The 16,940-nt window shown below is 38.6% G+C and overlaps 1 protein-coding gene across 1 annotated transcript; it reads right to left on the minus strand.

The window, feature by feature from the left end:
• Positions 1-221: 221 nt before the first annotated feature.
• On the minus strand, positions 222-6,497 carry EPGN (epithelial mitogen). The gene is made up of 5 exons (XM_004596183.3): positions 5,943-6,497; positions 5,352-5,438; positions 2,668-2,788; positions 1,811-1,963; positions 222-471 (listed from the first exon to the last, which is right to left on the minus strand). The coding sequence occupies exons 1-5, from the start codon at positions 5,983-5,985 to the stop codon at positions 420-422; spliced, it is 456 nt and encodes a 151-aa protein (XP_004596240.1). The 5' UTR covers positions 5,986-6,497; the 3' UTR covers positions 222-419.
• Positions 6,498-16,940: the final 10,443 nt, after the last annotated feature.

The following is a 16,940-nucleotide window of genomic DNA, read 5'->3' on the forward strand; positions in this document are numbered from 1 at the left end:
TCCAGGTGCTACAAAAAAAGTTGAACAGCAAGTGTATGAAGAATCCAAGCTTGGCATCATTTTGGCTTGCTACAAAGCCAATGATTATTTCCATGAAAACTCCCATCCAACATGGTCAGAGGCGTGAAACCCAGTCTTTCTGCAGCGAAAAAATACCTATACAACAAGAACAAACCTAGAGTAAGACTAGGAACTTGAATTTTGTCCTAGTGGCTTGTTCATTTGGATTCCATGGCACCTTAGAGAGGGTAGAATTTAAATACCAATGTTGAATTTTATCCTCTCATTTCACTTCAATCCCAACTTCCATTATTTTCAACTCTTGACAGCTTGGCAAATTTTGTTGTTTCATTTGAAGATTCTAGGTTGGGGCCCAGTGATTTGTCTGGATCTCTTGATGGAAGTTCCTTATTGAAGTCTCATAGTGGTCTTCCTCCATAACAGATGTAAGGTGACTTTAACTGGAGACACCTAAAACAGAGCACTGGTTTCCATGACTGTTGTTTGCACAGCTCACTGAGGATTCCAAAAATATGCTGGTGTAGCAATTGATCTTGTACTCCCTTTACCCACTGCTGGACGCGTCTCTCAGTGGATCAAGGCACTAACAGACTTACGCCAGTGTCCTTCTATGGAGCTCAGGGTCTAGGAGCAACAGAACACCTTGCCAGGAAGTTGCAGCCAAGTGACAAGTCTGTAACTCCTACCTATCAGGAACATCCTGTAACCAAAGATTGACTAAGGAATGCTATGAAAACCAAGGTTCAGTGTCTTCCTGGACAGGGTTTGATGTCACACATACTCTAAGGCCCCTGCAAAATGAGCCAGATGGCAACACTTCAGCTAAGGCTATCTCTTTGCTTAGTTTCTCCCTCAGCTCTGCCTACTTTCCTTACCTCATCACAGGTTTCATCTTAGAGCATCCTTCCACCAAAACAGGCTAGCAGTCCCTACCTCAGGCTCTGCTTCTAGTAAGTCTGACCCCAGAGAGCTAGTTTATCATCCTCAACAGGCCTTCCTCCGTTGTCTCCTCCTGCACCTCCTCTCTATTATTACTGTTTCCAGTCTCAAAAGCAAATCTTTAACAGAAGCAATATGAATTTGATTCTGCCTAGGATGCAGTTGTTAAACAAAGGAAACATTTAATTTTTTCTCAAGCAAATTTGGTCATTTTAAATGACAAGTTAGAGTACAGCAAGATAAATATATCTGTGTACTTTCACTGCTGTATCTTACATTATCCCCAGTTCCATGCATTAAAAAAAAAAAACACTGTAGAGGGTGAAAAACACAATTAGGATGAATACATAAATACACTACATGTCTTGGTTAATGAATGCTATTTTCTTAGGCTTTTAGAAATAGACTGTATCTTCTGAATACACCACTAATTAATGTCTAGGGACAAAGATGTCCTATGTTTTTCCTGACATTTTCATTAATTTCTTGATGTTCTTTTCATTTTGCAATCTTAACTCAGTACCTACTATATGCTAAAGCACAATATTAGGCTTTGAATACTCAAGGTGAACATGTTTAATACCAACACTGTAAGGTCTACTGTTGGACGCAGACAGAGACAAGGTGATGGGAATTTGTATATTTGAACTAACTTATTGACAAATAAATGTAGAATTTTATCACTTGTCTGAGATTTTGAGAAAAGGCATCAAAAAGTATGTAAGAACTTGCCAGATTTACAGCCATTTTTCATTAAAAAAAAAGATATACATTAGTGCCTGGGACATTGTAGGGGCTCAACAAATATTTGTATCTATGTAACACTGCATATTTTGGGTTTTTTTCATACCTCTTTCTTACGTAGCAGTAAAAAACAGCAAGAAAACCACTTATTAGTAATCCAACGCCAATCCCAATTGCAATGTATTTTTCATAAGAATCCACAGCATATGAAGTCAAGGTCAAGTGTTCACATCTTTCTCCAGTATACCCAGTGAAACACCTTTTAAAAAAAAGAAAAGCTTGTATAATTTTGAAGCCCAAGATGTCAGAAATACAAAGAAATGACCTGTTTCAAGCAGTGAATAAATAAATTCTGGTAAAATTAAATAATTGAAAGAACAAATACCAAATAAATGTCTGTTTACAGTGGTAAAATAGTTTTGAATCACTCAATAATCATTTCCTATTTGATCCACTGGTATTTATTCTAGAAAAATCCCATCTTTTATAGGAGAATGCTTAGCAAATCATGATCATGAAAACAATATCTTAGCTGTTCTATATTCTGTTTTATATTCCTTTTCTTATATATATTTTTTGCTTTAGTTGGCTTCATTTCATCTTGAAAGCAATTCTGTGAACACAAAGAATTACCTTCACACGGTTAAAATTTACCATTTCATATGGTTAACAATGCAGATTGGTTAGCCCATTTCTAATAGTGCATGAAATTCTACATTTCTAACAAAATCCCAGGTTCCATGGATGTTGCCAATCTGGGAACTATATTTTTGATTAATGAGGGGTAAGTAGTTTAGAAAAAGAGCCCTGAGATATTAAATCCAAAGAGATCTGGCTATTCATGGTCCTATGGTACCTCTTTCTGGCTGCACAAGATAAGGAGTATACAGAAATGTACCATATGAAACTGCAGCAGCAAAAGCAACTTCCGTCTCGATGACTCTGAAACGCCTTTGGCCTTACCTGCAGATGATTTTCTCCAACTCTGGGTGGAATAGGCAAACACCATTGATACAGTAACTGTTATGGTCTTCCAGGCAAGGGCGTGAGAACTTCAAGGCCATGGGTCCTTCTATGTAGTCAGCTAGGGAAAGGTGATAAAACATGAATAGGCAAAGTTGTCCTGAGTAGGCAAAGGTTTAAAACATGTGTAAAGGAGTCTTAGATATTTTGGGAGTGTTTCCACCTTTGGACAGTGGATTCCTTTGCCAGACTGGTTACATTTGCAAGGCTTGGTGAATGTTGGACAGACATATTATTAATTACCTTCAGGGTGGAGGTGGGCAGAGTTGATCGTGTTTTAGAAGTTGTATGGCAAGACACAGAGACGATTGTGCCATAAGGTGGCAGCACTAGCTCTAGGATTAGAGGTGTTTTGAGCAGTTTCTGGAATATGTGCTTGAATGCTAGTAAATACAGAAGACCTCGCCCAATCTCTTCATTTCCTCCCAGGACATGGGAAGATTTAAACTTATACTCGGGGGAAAAAAAAGTGTGCTACACTTTTCTTTCCTCTTCTAAAAGAGAAGAATGGTGAGAACTGTTTTTTTTTTTTTTTCCTTTTTTTTTTTAATGAATTACCAAGAGGTAAGTGAAAAGGGGGTTTTCCCTTTTTAGAGAGGAATTGCTCTGAAAAATACAAGAAGCCAGAAACAATTTATGGCTTAAAATTAACCCAGTTAAAGACAATATCTATGAATATTAGTTAAGTTTTATTCAGTTGAGAAGCACTGTAAAATAGTGGGAAAATCCTTGAACTTAAAGTTAGGAAACCAGATTTTTCTTTTTTAAAAAATTATATATTTTTATTGGAAAGTCAGATACACAGAGAGGAGAAGAGACAGAGAAGAAGATCTTCTGTTGGATAACCCACTCCCCAAGTGACCACAACGGCTAGAGCTGAGCCAATCTGAAGACAGGAGACAGGAGCCTCTTCTGGGTCTGTCACGTGCTTGCAGGGTCCCAAGGCTTTGGGCCGTCCTTGACTGCCTTCTCAGGCCACAAGCAGGGAGTTAGATGAGAAGTGGGGCTGCAGGGATTAGAGCTGACACCCATATGGAATCCTGGCTCATACAAGGGGAGGGCTTTAGCTGCTAGGCGACCACGCTGGGGCCCAGAGTTTTCATTTTTACCTCTCCACAACAATTGAGCAAATTTTTTGTAATTTAAGTGTCCAGAAACTTTTCTATGGGAAACTTGCATGAAAAGTTTTGTTCTGGTAAAATATTTATGTTTCAGGGTGACAAATTCTGACTTTGATGGCCTGAATATACATGTATTACAAACTTGGTGTTCCTGTAGTGGGCCTGATTCCTTTCTGGCATATTCTAATTACTATTTCAAGTTTTTCTTGAAGCACATTAGTTACAGTTGTACTAAAGCATATTTGCCTTGCTAAGGAGAGTGAGATGAATTCTCTTCTTGTCTTTGAGGAAAAAGAAACCTAAAAAGCACTCTTTCTTATATTGAAATTATTAAAACTTTAGGTGTTAAGGTACCAATAAAATGTTATGTTTTATCATATTATCTTCGCTGAGAACACAAAATATTATCTTTTTTTCATGGATCAGAAGAATTTACATTCTTTTTTTAAAATAATCTTACTTAGTTGATTAGGTTTTTGTACAAAGGGTCAAGGGCTACAGGAATACCATTGTTGGGTAATACCATTGTTTCCACACTAATATCATCAACAAAATAGTATCTTAAACATCACATTCAATTTGTTCAATATGTGTTGTGACTGTAGTTTAATAATTGTGAGGCATTGAGAATTTCTATTACAAATTGTGCTGCTCCTTCTTACTTCAAGACTAAGCTTAGTTAACAAAGCCTGAACCAAGATTTTGTGAAAAATGTGAGAATTCAAACTGTTGCCAAATACATGCCATAATAGAAAGACACATCTTTCTCCTAAAATTAAGAATATTCTAAGGTTTGTGGCAATTTTCTAAGATACTGGAAGCAGATGTTCAAGTTCAATTAGAACAAAAAAAGGAAAACTAAAAATAAAGGAAAAGTATAGAGACGATATACTCAATACTTTGCTTTCTATTAGCGATAAGGTAGAAGAGTTCCTATGTGATTCTCCTCCATGAGGGAGGCGATAGTCGGGTATTGATGCTGGCTGTACAGAATGGGGAAGTCTTTGAGGGCAAACCTACTTATCTTATTTTCTACTGTATCACTGTATTCTAAAGAAACATGTTTCCTCTTGGGCCCAGAAGACAGACAGAAAGTATCTCAATATCCAAAAAACAAGCAAATAAAATATTTTGTTAGGTATTGGCAAAATGAAGACTAACTAAATATCACTGTCTTTCTTACTCAGTGTAGGAATAGCTGAATTCATCCTTTGTTTCCTTAACTTGGACTGGAAATCTTCAGACAGCAGAGCTGTCCAAGATCTCTTCCAAGAGTTAAATAGGTTCGACCAATATGCCGGTGCTCACCTGCAGTTGGAAGTCATTGTCATAACAGCAACAAAGTAGAAGACAGAATACATCATCACCAGCCTCAACCAATATGGGCACAAGTGCTCCGGAGACAGAATAGTTAGACATGTTCAATGTGACTTTTATCATAATCCAAATTTCTCCCAGAAGTTTAAGAAAGGTTACTTGAACACAAAAATGGAAAGCAAATACCTGCTGTTTTGTTAACTGTGCGGTTGCTTTGCTGGACTGTGACTGGAGGCGTTGTCATGACTGCCTCTTCAGCCAATGCTGCCATTGCTGTATTAAGAGGGAAAGTACCTTTAACAGACGAATCTTTTTCTGTGTGCAGGCAATGGAGCCTAAATTATTCCCTTTACACCTATTTCGCATCAGTTTTTAATTAATTACATTTGAAATCCACAATCTGAGTTCAGTCCTTTCCCATTCCCCATCAATTCTATCGAATGTATTGCAATTAAGGAATTAGAAAAAAACATTAATTTCATTAATAGAAAGTTAATACATTTAGATAATAAGTAGATCACAGCACAGTGGCCAAATGTATCAACTGCACTTAAATTCTATCAAGCATACATTCTGGAGGTGTCAAAAGAAGAACTATACAAACATATCTGGGGAGAAAGATACATTCTTTAAGAAAATAAACACACAGATTTCCTTGCTGTGATGTTTATCATGAAGAACAACTGTTAGACATCAGCTCTTTAGTTCACAGAAAAATAATTCCTATTGACATTTTACAGTGAAACAAAGTTAACAATACAAAAGGAAATTACCTACCATTGAACAAAAGATAGACTGGTATCGGAACTCCCAGAGCCATTTCCTGCCGTTGCTTAACTTTCCTTCTCTAGCCTCCTAGACTGCTGGGTGGAAGGTTTTTATTGAGCTCCTGAGTCTTTGTTGCGTTTATAATTCATGAAGCGTCATCTGGCAGTTCTTACCAATCAAAAAACTATGCACTCCTGGCAGGAGCAGAAAGCCTCAGGCACTCACACGCTTGTTTGGGATGGTTGTGTTATCTTGCCATGCGATCAGATTTTCTTTTGAAACACTGGTTTCCTGTGACCTGTGGGCATAACCCTGTATGTAAAAATACTTAAAACAAGGCAAACGAGTGTCAATTCAGCTATCTTGCCCCTGGTATGAACAGGAGCACACCAGCTATGCTAGGAATCAATATAGGTGTCCAACCATGATATTTGCAAATGAGGAAGCAGCCCAATCGATTAACATAAGATATATTTGAAACTACATTTAGTTACATCACCTTTCAATATAGAATATGAGTTCCATTGCAAATCAAGGTATACTATAATTTCATATCTGTTAGTTCACATAAAAGCAGGCTTAGTACTCCATTTTAGTTTCTGTTAAATTTACTAGTAAGTTCTATATACAAATTATTTTATTTAAGATTCATTTATTTTTATTTGAAAGGCAGATTTGCAGAGAAAAAGAGAGGCAGAGACAATGACTGTCCATCTGCTGGCTCACTCCCTTAATGATTGCAATGGCCAGAGCTAAGTTGATCTGAAGTCAGGAGCCAAGAACCTCCTAAAGGTCTCCCACATGAATGCAGGGGCCCAAGGAAATTGAGCCATTGGCTGCTTTCCCAGGACATAAGCAGAGAACTGGATGGGAAGTGGACAGCTGGGAAATGAACTGGTACCCATATGGAATGCTCGCACTTTAGGCAGAGGATTAGCTTGTTGAGCCACCAAACCAGCCTCATAAATTATCTTATAGCAACACATTTATGTTTCTGTCAGCCTATCATTGAATTTTTTTAAGTAAATAGAATAAGCCGCTGAGTTCCAGGAACTAACAAAACAGAACTAACACAAAGTACCAAAAAATAATAGTTTCATTAGTAATAGTGGTAATGGCAAAAATTTCTCATTATCATAAAACTAAGATGACATTTGTGCACAGCCAATGAATGAATAGCTTAAATTCAAGCCAATAATCAACTTTTTCTAAATGTGAATCTAGTCATGATTACTAAATTGCCATTGTAAAGAACAGATTATATAATTACTGCTATTACATTTTCTTAATATTACATCTTCCTGTAAATTTCCATTGTTCGAAGCCACTGTAAGTAATTTATAACCATGTTTTGCCAAGGTGCTGTGCCTTTCTTTCTGGAACTTTAATTGCTCATATTTTCTGTACCTTGAAAACCTGGTCATATCAAGATAGGATATCACTTGCATCATGTCCACCCAGCAAATTAGATTTATCAGAAAGGATCCCTTTCAGTATTCAAACACGACCTTGCCTTTAGATATCTACACAAGAATGAGCTTGCTGAACTTGGGCAATCGCTTACCATGGAGTCATCATTTTCAAGCTGAAAGAATAGATAGTACCTAGCACATATTAAATGTGTCTACATTTTGCCTACTTCTGTGAATATTTTTAAAATTTATTATTAAATGAGCCTGCAGAAAATATTTTTTTTCATGAAAGGAACATTTTAATTACAAGCCAAATGATTTTCTTGGTACCAGAGGTGGGAATTTAAGAACTCACAAAGAATTAAATAAATTGTCGGGATTCCTTCCATTGTTTCTGGAAGAACGCTGGACTCACATAAAATATTTCTAAGACGGAGACACAGAGGCACAACCATTGCCTATGTAATAACTCTTAGCTGGAATTAGCATGTGCTTTTCATTATATAAGTTTCTACACACATCTTATTTTTTTCTTCAGTAATTTTCCAGTAAACCCTGCTTAACATACAGTAAATACTCAATGAAAATTTCCCCCTACTCGTCTCCTCTTCCACTCTCCTTTGTGTAATAATAATAATAATAAAAGGACAAATAATTCATGGCTACTGACCTCAAGGAACTAAGACAACTGGGGGAAGTACATATAACACTGCAATGCTGGGCTGACAGCAATCACTGCCATAAAATCGTGTATAAAGAGGATGTGAGTCTCCGTCAAACTCTCATGGCATTTTGATGGACAAGTTCATCTGAACTGAATCAAGTAGATTCTAGACACGCAGTGATAAGAGAAGGAATTCTACGGGAGGACGGGACGGGCACACAGGGAAGCAGGGTGGAACGGTGAGAAGAAGGGATTCTGACTCACGTGTCAGCAGGCCTTGTTTCGGATGTAGATTTCACCTTTACTAGCCATTTGAACTTGACCTGGGCTTCTTCCTAACCAGCAGAGTTCATTCCTCATCTCTCAAGTGGAGGCAGCCAATAAAGTATAAATGAGAGAAAACATTTATATATGACAAGTATTCAATTATGCATGCTACTATTGAACAAATGTGGACAGGAAGCGTATGCGGATTATGAAGAAAGTCATGTGGTTGGGGCTGGAGTTGTGGTGCAGCACATTAAGCTGCCACTGGGGACAGTGTCATCCCATATCAGAATGCTGGTTGGAGTCTAGGCTACTCTGATCCAGTTTCCTGCTAATGTGCTGTGAAGACAGGACATGGGGGTCAAGTGCCATGTGAAAGACTCAGATGGAATTTCTGGTTATTGGCTCTCACCTGCCCAGCCCTTGGCTGTCACAGCCATTTGAGGAACGAAGCAGCAGGTGGAAGTTCTCTCTGACGCTCTGCCTTTTAAGTAAATACATTCACATACACAAGTATACATACAATCATATATAGTTTTTCTTTTTTTAAAAAAAAAAGATTTATTTTTATTACAAAGTCAGATATACAGAAAGGAGGAGAGACAGAGAGGAAGATCTTCCGTCCGATGATTCACTCCCCAAGTGAGCCGCAACGGGCCAGTACGCACTGATCCGAAGCCGGGAACCTGGAACCTCTTCCGGGTCTCCCACGCGGGTGCAGGGTCCCAATGCATTGGGCCGTCCTCGACTGCTTTCCCAGGCCACAAGCAGGGAGCTGGATGGAAAGTGGAGCTGCCGGGATTAGAACCGGCGCCCATATGGGATCCCGGCGCATTCAAGGTGAGGACTTTAGCCGCTAGGCCACACTGCCGGGCCCGCATATATAGTTTTTCAAAGATTTACTTCATTTTTATTGGAAAGTCAGATATACAGACAGGAGAAGAGACAGAGAGGAAGATCCTCCTTTCATTAATTCACTCCCCAAGTGGCCACAGTGGCCGGAACTGTGCCAATCTGCTGTCAGGAGCAGGAGCCTCTTCTGGGTCTCCCATTCAGGTGCAGGGTCCCAAGGCTTTGGGTCATCAACAACTGATTTCCCAGGCCATAAACAGGGAGCTGGATGGGAAGCGGGACCAGAGATTAGAATCAGCACTCATATGGGATCCCAGTGCGTGCAAGGTGAGGATTTTAGCTGCTAGGCTACTGCACCCGGCCCAAACATACATAGTTTTTAAGATACTATTGCAAGAGAACAGAGAATGACCTTTGAATACAATAGACAGCTGGGAGTTGGCCGATGGAAAATTACTTAGAAGTATTTGACTGGATGTCACAGACAGGGGAGATTCTTATCAGGATTTCTAGCAGTAATCTTTTCGACATCAAGAAAAGAAGGGAAAATCAATGAGGCAAAATCTCCATAAACTGACTTAGTATGATTCATTGCTAAAACTGAGATTAGTTGGCCAAGATTAAGACTGCCAGGAGAAGGGCCCATGGCTGGCATTTGATGCAACAGTGAAGATGCCACTTACAATGTCCACATTACTGGATTACAAAGCTGTGCTAAAGTGCACCCTTACAGGCAGCAAGTGGCTCAGGTGCGTGAGTCTCTTCACTCACTTAGGGGACTCAGAACAAGTTTTGTGCTCCTAGATCTGACCTGGCTGAGCTCATCTGTTTCAGGCCTTTGGGGAGTAAATCAACATATAAAGGATCTCTCTCTCTCTCTTTTCTCTCTGTCTGTCTTAAAATAGAAACAAGTCATTATTTTAGAGAGAAAATTTACAGGAGCCTTACTAAACTTTGGTGCACTAGGGAACTTTGCCATCACATGAAAAAGATAAGATTCATTCATTCATATCCTGACTTTTTAGATGTTGGACTTTATAAAACAGAACTATAAGGTAGCCTCGCCGGGGCACTTGCAGACATAGATTTTATTCTCTATCTGAATTTGTCAAGTACCCATAAAGAACACTCTGATGATTTCATGGGGATTGAACAATAATACAAAGATATGGGTGTGAGAATGAACTTGGCATATATGTATAAAAGGAGTGGAAATTAAATTAAAATGAAAAACTTGAGTTTCAAAGTAGTGAGAACACAATTAAATATGTACAAATAGATAACAGGAATTCTTAGTAAATCAGATTTTTAGAGTGTATTTTGTCAGTTACAGGAATCACTGTTAGAAACTAAAAGATGTCATCAATCAGCATGAGGAGGTTGCGAAGCAGGAGTTGGGTTGCTTTTGGAGCATAGACAATATGTTCAGTTTAAGGTGATGAGAACATATGTAAATTAGAGTCCTGAAGTAATATCATTCTGGGAAAAGGATGGGAATTCATGGAAATGAAATTCAGGAACCATGAGCATACATTAGCCACTAAATTCCTCTGCTAAAGACTGTATTAATTCATCTGCAAGGCAGGGTGGCCGAGAGCGAAGGGCGTGGAGAACAGAGTGCTCTAACATCTGCAGGTTCAGCTGCCTCAAGGACCAAAACAGCTGGGTCTGAACTATGCAAAGCTAGAAACTCTACCTGGGTCCCCACACGGTGGCATGGACTCATGCAGCTGACCTTTCATCCACTGTACTTGAGCTGCCTTAACACAAAGCTGGACTGGAGGCAGAGCAACTGGAATTCAGACTGGCCCTCGGCAGCAGCTAACTCATTGCAATAGTCTTGAGTAAAGTCTTCTTCACTATATGAAAGAAGCTTCAGAATAATTTTTCTTTTACAGTATATATATATATATAATTATTTCTATTTATATAAATAGTATATAAATTTATATTTATAAACATATTTTGTCATTTATGGTATATATGTGTGCGTGTATATATATACATATATATATATATATAATTCTCTTGGAAGACTGCCTTCTGAATAATTAGTAAAAAAATAGGCCCTCCTATACTACAGAGAGGAAACTCAAAATTTCAGCCTTCACATTTTCCATGCATATGCAATTTGGGGAGTTATTTTTCTTGTTTGGGGGAATTAGAGGCCCTTAATATTTAATTAGGCCCTCTCAAAAATGTATGGGAGCTTTGAATTTAAATTTTTGTCAGTGCAATCAAAGATTTGCCTAGACTATATAATAATTGACACAGTATTCCCTTCATTGAAGAAATGAGTCACACATCAAAAATAAACTTACAGCTATCATAAAGAAAATGAATACAACTAGTGTTCTTCAAATTTCTTTTATTATGCAGTTGAAATGTTATAAATTAATTAAAAAGTTAAAACATCTAAATTGTTACCACACAAGTGATAAGAGCATATATATCTTTAAGCCATGTATTGGGTAAGAATCATTACTGGGACATAACATTCTGGACTCTGGCATGAAGCCACTATGTGGTTTTAATAGTGGCAAAGCAACCTTCTATAAATATTCACATGTATTTTCTCATTCACATTGTTAGAAACATTGCATTTACTTTGAGTAGCAAATGTCAAAACAGAAAAACTGGATAACAAAGTAAGAGTTGGCTACAAACTAAAGGTTACATTTTGGCAATATCCTATTTTCCTATTTGGTTTCTGAATGAGTGCAAAATTGTTACATATTTTGTCTGCCAACTATTATGAAATTTAAGCTTGGTTTTGCCTTATGTATTTATCTAACTTTGAGTTTGCCCATTATTATTCAGTGAAGATACTGTCCAGATTTGTTTTTAGAAGAAATGACATACAAATCCAATGTATTCTTCCTATAGTCTACTACAGACAACAGTCATTCATGATGTGACATATCAGTACTTTTTAAAATACTATTTAATTTTTTTGCCCTTCTTTCAGTTTTTCTTCTTTCTCTGTCTAGGATGTGACTTTTCATTTGTATGGCCTTACGGGATGCATTTGGGAGATACCTGCGGTCAAGATATGAGCCCTACCATTCAATCTTTCTTTCAGAAAGTAGGCTGTTTTTCAGCACATAATGGACAAGCTACATTAAAAAGTGACCATCATTGGGCCCGGCAGTGTGGCCTAGCGGCTAAAGTCCTTGCCTTGAACACGCCGGGATCCCATATAGGCGCCGGTTCTAATCCCGGCAGCTCCACTTTCCATCCAGCTCCCTGCTTGTGGCCTGGGAAAGCAGTCGAGGATGGCCCCAAAGCTTTGGGACCCTGCACCCGCGTGGGAGACCTGGACAGACACATCCGTTTGCAGTATATAAGGCAGAAGGAAAGAACACAGTAGAACCCTAACAGTGTGTTCAGCCTCCCCATAGCTCACTTGGTTTTACATGATGCAGGGCTAACACTCATGATTGACCCAATTACTACTTATAAAACACATGAAATTGATCGTGAAGAGAAAAGGATGTAAAAAAATTAGCTAACATCATTAAGCTCAATAATTGTTGAAGCAGTATTAAGTATGCTATATCCAAGACAACCCCCTTCAAATCCAATAAAAAACATTAGGTATATTGGAAGTACTGAACATATATATATATACACACACACACAGAGTCCTGTTCAAAAGTATGAAAATGTCTTCATCAGTGAATAGAGAACTTTCATCAAATGTTCCCTAAGAATGTTTCAAGTAACAAGGTTCACATTCAGCACAGTCGAGAGAAGGGGTCCATGCATTCATTCGATGGCTTGGTGCTTTCCTGTGTGAATACAATGAGGTTGGGCTGACACGATGGCTCAAGTGGCTAACCCTTCAACTTTAACTGCCAGCATTCCACATGGGCATTGGCTTGTGTCCTGGGAAAGTAGTGGAGGATGTCTCAAAGTGTTGGGACTCTGCACCTGTGTGGGAGACCTGGAAGAAGTTCCTGGCTCCTGGCTTCAAATGGGCTCAGCTATGGCTGATGTGGCCACTGGGAAGTGAACCAATAGATGGAAGATCTTTCTCACTGTTGCCTTCTCTCTTTAAAATCTGTCTTTCCAATAAAAATAAATAAATAAATCTTTAAAGAAAGAACAATGAAGTTTTCCTAGATAACTCCTCTAGAACAAAGTAAGCACAGATATTTTAAAAATGTACAATCTGGGATGGCACAGGGGCTCAACAGGTTAGTCCTTCACCTGCAGCACTGGCATCCCATTTGGGCACTGGTTCTAGTCCCGGCTGCTCCACTTCCTATGCAGCTCCCTGCATACGAACTGGAAGGGCAGCTGAGGATACCTCAGGTCTTGGCCCCTGCCCATGTGGGAGACTCAGAAGAAGTTCCTGGGTTTGAATCAGCTCAGCTGCGGCTGCTGTGACCAGTTAGGGGGTGAACCAACAGATGGATGATTCCTTTTTCTCTCACCCTCTCTCTCTGTGTACACTAACTGTAAGTCTGCCTCTCAAATAAAAATGAATAAATCTTTATAATAACAAAAATAAGAAAAAATTAAAAATGCAAAAAAAGACTAGAAAAAAACTTTGAAATATACAGCCTGACATTATTAACTATGCTATTAGGTTTATATATATTATATTATATTATATTATATTATATTATATTATATTATATTATATATAAATGTAAATATTATATATTATAAGGATAATACATTATATATATAAAGATATATCTTTATAATGATAAAATAAGAAAAAATAAAAATATAGAAAAAACTTTGAAATGTACAGCCTGACATTATTAACTATGCTATTAGGTTTCACATATATATTTTATATACTTCGTTGGTAGATGCCAACATGATCCATCATACCCTGTTTTTCACAGAATAAGACAATGTGACAGGATCGGGTCTTCAAGTGACCTGGGCTAGGGCACTTGTAGACATGAGTAAGCATTTAGTAGCATCAATGGAGCCCTGTAAATGACTCACTGGGCAGAAGACAATGACATCACTGGACACTTCATTATTTAAAAACTTGTTTCAAATATTCTTTTAACTTTGAGATAAAGTAGATCAATGTGCAGGAAAACTTCCCAAGTGATTGTAAGAGGCAAATAGGAATGAATTTGATTACGAAAATGTGAAGTTTCTATTCCTTTTGAACTGCTTTTCAGGAGAATCCATGTCTGAGAAAGAAACAGAAGTTTAGCTACTGCTGGCTGCTGTTAGTGCTTTGACACTAACATAAAGATCAGCAAGTGTGAGGAAGCAGTTTCTCCAGAAACATTGGAGAGACATTGGCAAATTTGCGTGGGTATTGATACCAGTGCCTAAGAAGAATTCTCTGCTCTAGCGATTTAGCATAGCTGTTTGAGTGCTAGCCTAGGCAATGCGTTTGTAAAGTAACAAGGGGAGGCTTATGGAACAAAGTCAGTCATGCGAGAAAGAGTTAAAATCAGCCCATGTTTGATGCTTGAAAAGTATCTTCCCCAACCATGTCTGCAAAGTGAGCAAGCATTATATCACCAGAATAACCTCTCATCGGTTGGGCTTACCATGAGGGCATACAAGGTTTCCACCTGTTTGGAAAGGTGATGTTTATAAAGATTAATCCTATTTTGCAAATTGAAAAGATGTTCTACATGGTCCACTGAAAAGAAATACAGAAGCATGATGGAGCAGTCATTTCCTCCTGAGACCCATTTACTGTGGGAGTAGGTTGAGGGAGTAATTTCCATCAGACTTTTTACTGCGGTGATAGAAGGTTTAGGGAGTATATAAGGAAACAAATAAGTTCTATTTGTGTGAGAGTTACATATCAGCTCTCATTAACCTCTTTCACAAGAGGTTAATGAACATTTATAGTAAAACCAAAGTAAGATTAAATTTCATAAAGTCATCATGATTTTAGAGTTACTGAAACTGACCAACTGACTAAAACAATCATCAAATACTATTGTCTGCATGAAGCTTGCTCTTGGAGATAAAACATAGGTGTAAGCAACTTTTTAATGTTTACAAGTTCTTGAAAATAAAAACATATTGAAGAAAGGCAATCCTTATCATGACAAATTATTTGAATGATCTCTGTCAGAAATTTAGATCCAATAAATCCCACAGGTTTCTCTGAAAGATATATTACATTATCAGCATGATTTGTTTACTTCTCAAAATTTCATTTCAATTCATTTTATTTGTTTTCAAAGAGAGGCACAGAATGGCAGACAGACATGGGACAAAAATTTCCCATCCACTGGTTTACTTCCCAGATGTTCACAATAGCTAGGACCAGAGGAGGGCTTAACCAGAAATTTGGAACTGTGCTGGAACCAGCAGAGCCGCGACTCAAACCCAGACACTTTAGCACGGGATGGTGCTACTGCAAGCAGCATCCGAACTACGGTACCCAATACCTGCTTTGCTGGCATGATTCGGGATGCTAGAGAGCCTGTGTGTGTATGCATACCATTTATTGTCTTTGGGGACATGCTCTTCCTCTAGTTTTCCATCTATGGAGATTTATCCTTCTCTGATGTCACATAAATGTTATTTTATTTCTGAAGCCTCGGCTAAGTTAACTGCTCATTTATTGATTCATGAGACCTACAGAGTGAGTTTCAATTTGCAGTCACAGAGTATGTTGGAGACGTCTGAGAAAATGCACACAAACTACATATGCTTCCTCCCAAGCAAAGTGCTGAGATGCCCTACTGAGCATCATTGTCTGAAATAAGACATGTTTAAGGATGGGGAAGGATTGTTTTTCATGTAAATTTATAAACTGCTTCAGGGAGATTATAACACACAGTGGCCTTGGGTTTCCAGTCAGGTCCTGCAAACTCAGCATGCAAATGTTTCTCACTCTTCTGTTGGCTCTACTGCTTGCTAATGTCCTACTGGCCAAAGCAAGTCCCATGCTCAATCCTGAATCTGGAATAAGAAGGTGGCAGTCTCACAGCCAAGGGTTATGCATGCAGGACCGAAGAAATGTACTCATCTTTATAATCTCCTACAGAAGTCTCTTGGCTCCTGTTCTACTCTAGCAGCCATCAAAACTGCTGCCAGATACATTCTTTAAACCATAATCTTAGCCACTTAAGCTTTTCAACATTTGATGGAACTTTATGTTCTCTAGGACAAAATATAAATTCTTTGTCATGACGATAAATGCCTTGAAATCTGGCACAAAGACAATCTGTGCCTTACATCACTTCCTAGCCCCAAATTTAAATATTCACTCCTAACACATGCAACAAACTGGCCCAGAAAAATTCAAAACCAAAGTGTCTTGAGTAAGGCAGAGACAGACACTGTCCCTTGGACTACATAGTCTACTTGGGAGGAGGTAATTACCTAAATAATACTTGAACTGTGGTTATGTCATGGGCTGTAAGTGAAATATATACTTCAGTATGGATGCATTTGGAGGACAAAACTGAACCTGAATATGTACGTGGGATATCTCTGCCACATTTGCCAGGTGAAACAGAGAACGGAACTACAGAGAGGTTTTTGTTGTTGTTGTTGCATGTATTCAGGGAGGATAAAGATGACAAGCAGGGCCCGGCACAGTAGTCTAGAGGCTAAAGTCCTCACCTTGCACGAGCCAGGATCCCATATGGGCACTGGTTCTAATCCTGGCAGGCTTGCTTCCCATCCAGCTCCCTGCTTATGGCCTGGGAAAGCAATTAAGGACAGCCCAAAGCCTTGAGACCCTGCACCCTGCATGGGAGATCCAGAAGGGGCTCTGGGCTCCTGGATTTGGATCAGTTCAGCTCCAACCATTGTGGCCACTTGGGTAGTGAATTAACGGATGGAAGATCTTCCTCTCTG

This window comes from Ochotona princeps, chromosome 7 (assembly GCF_030435755.1).
Source record: "Ochotona princeps isolate mOchPri1 chromosome 7, mOchPri1.hap1, whole genome shotgun sequence".
NCBI classification, from domain to species: Eukaryota; Metazoa; Chordata; class Mammalia; order Lagomorpha; family Ochotonidae; genus Ochotona; species Ochotona princeps.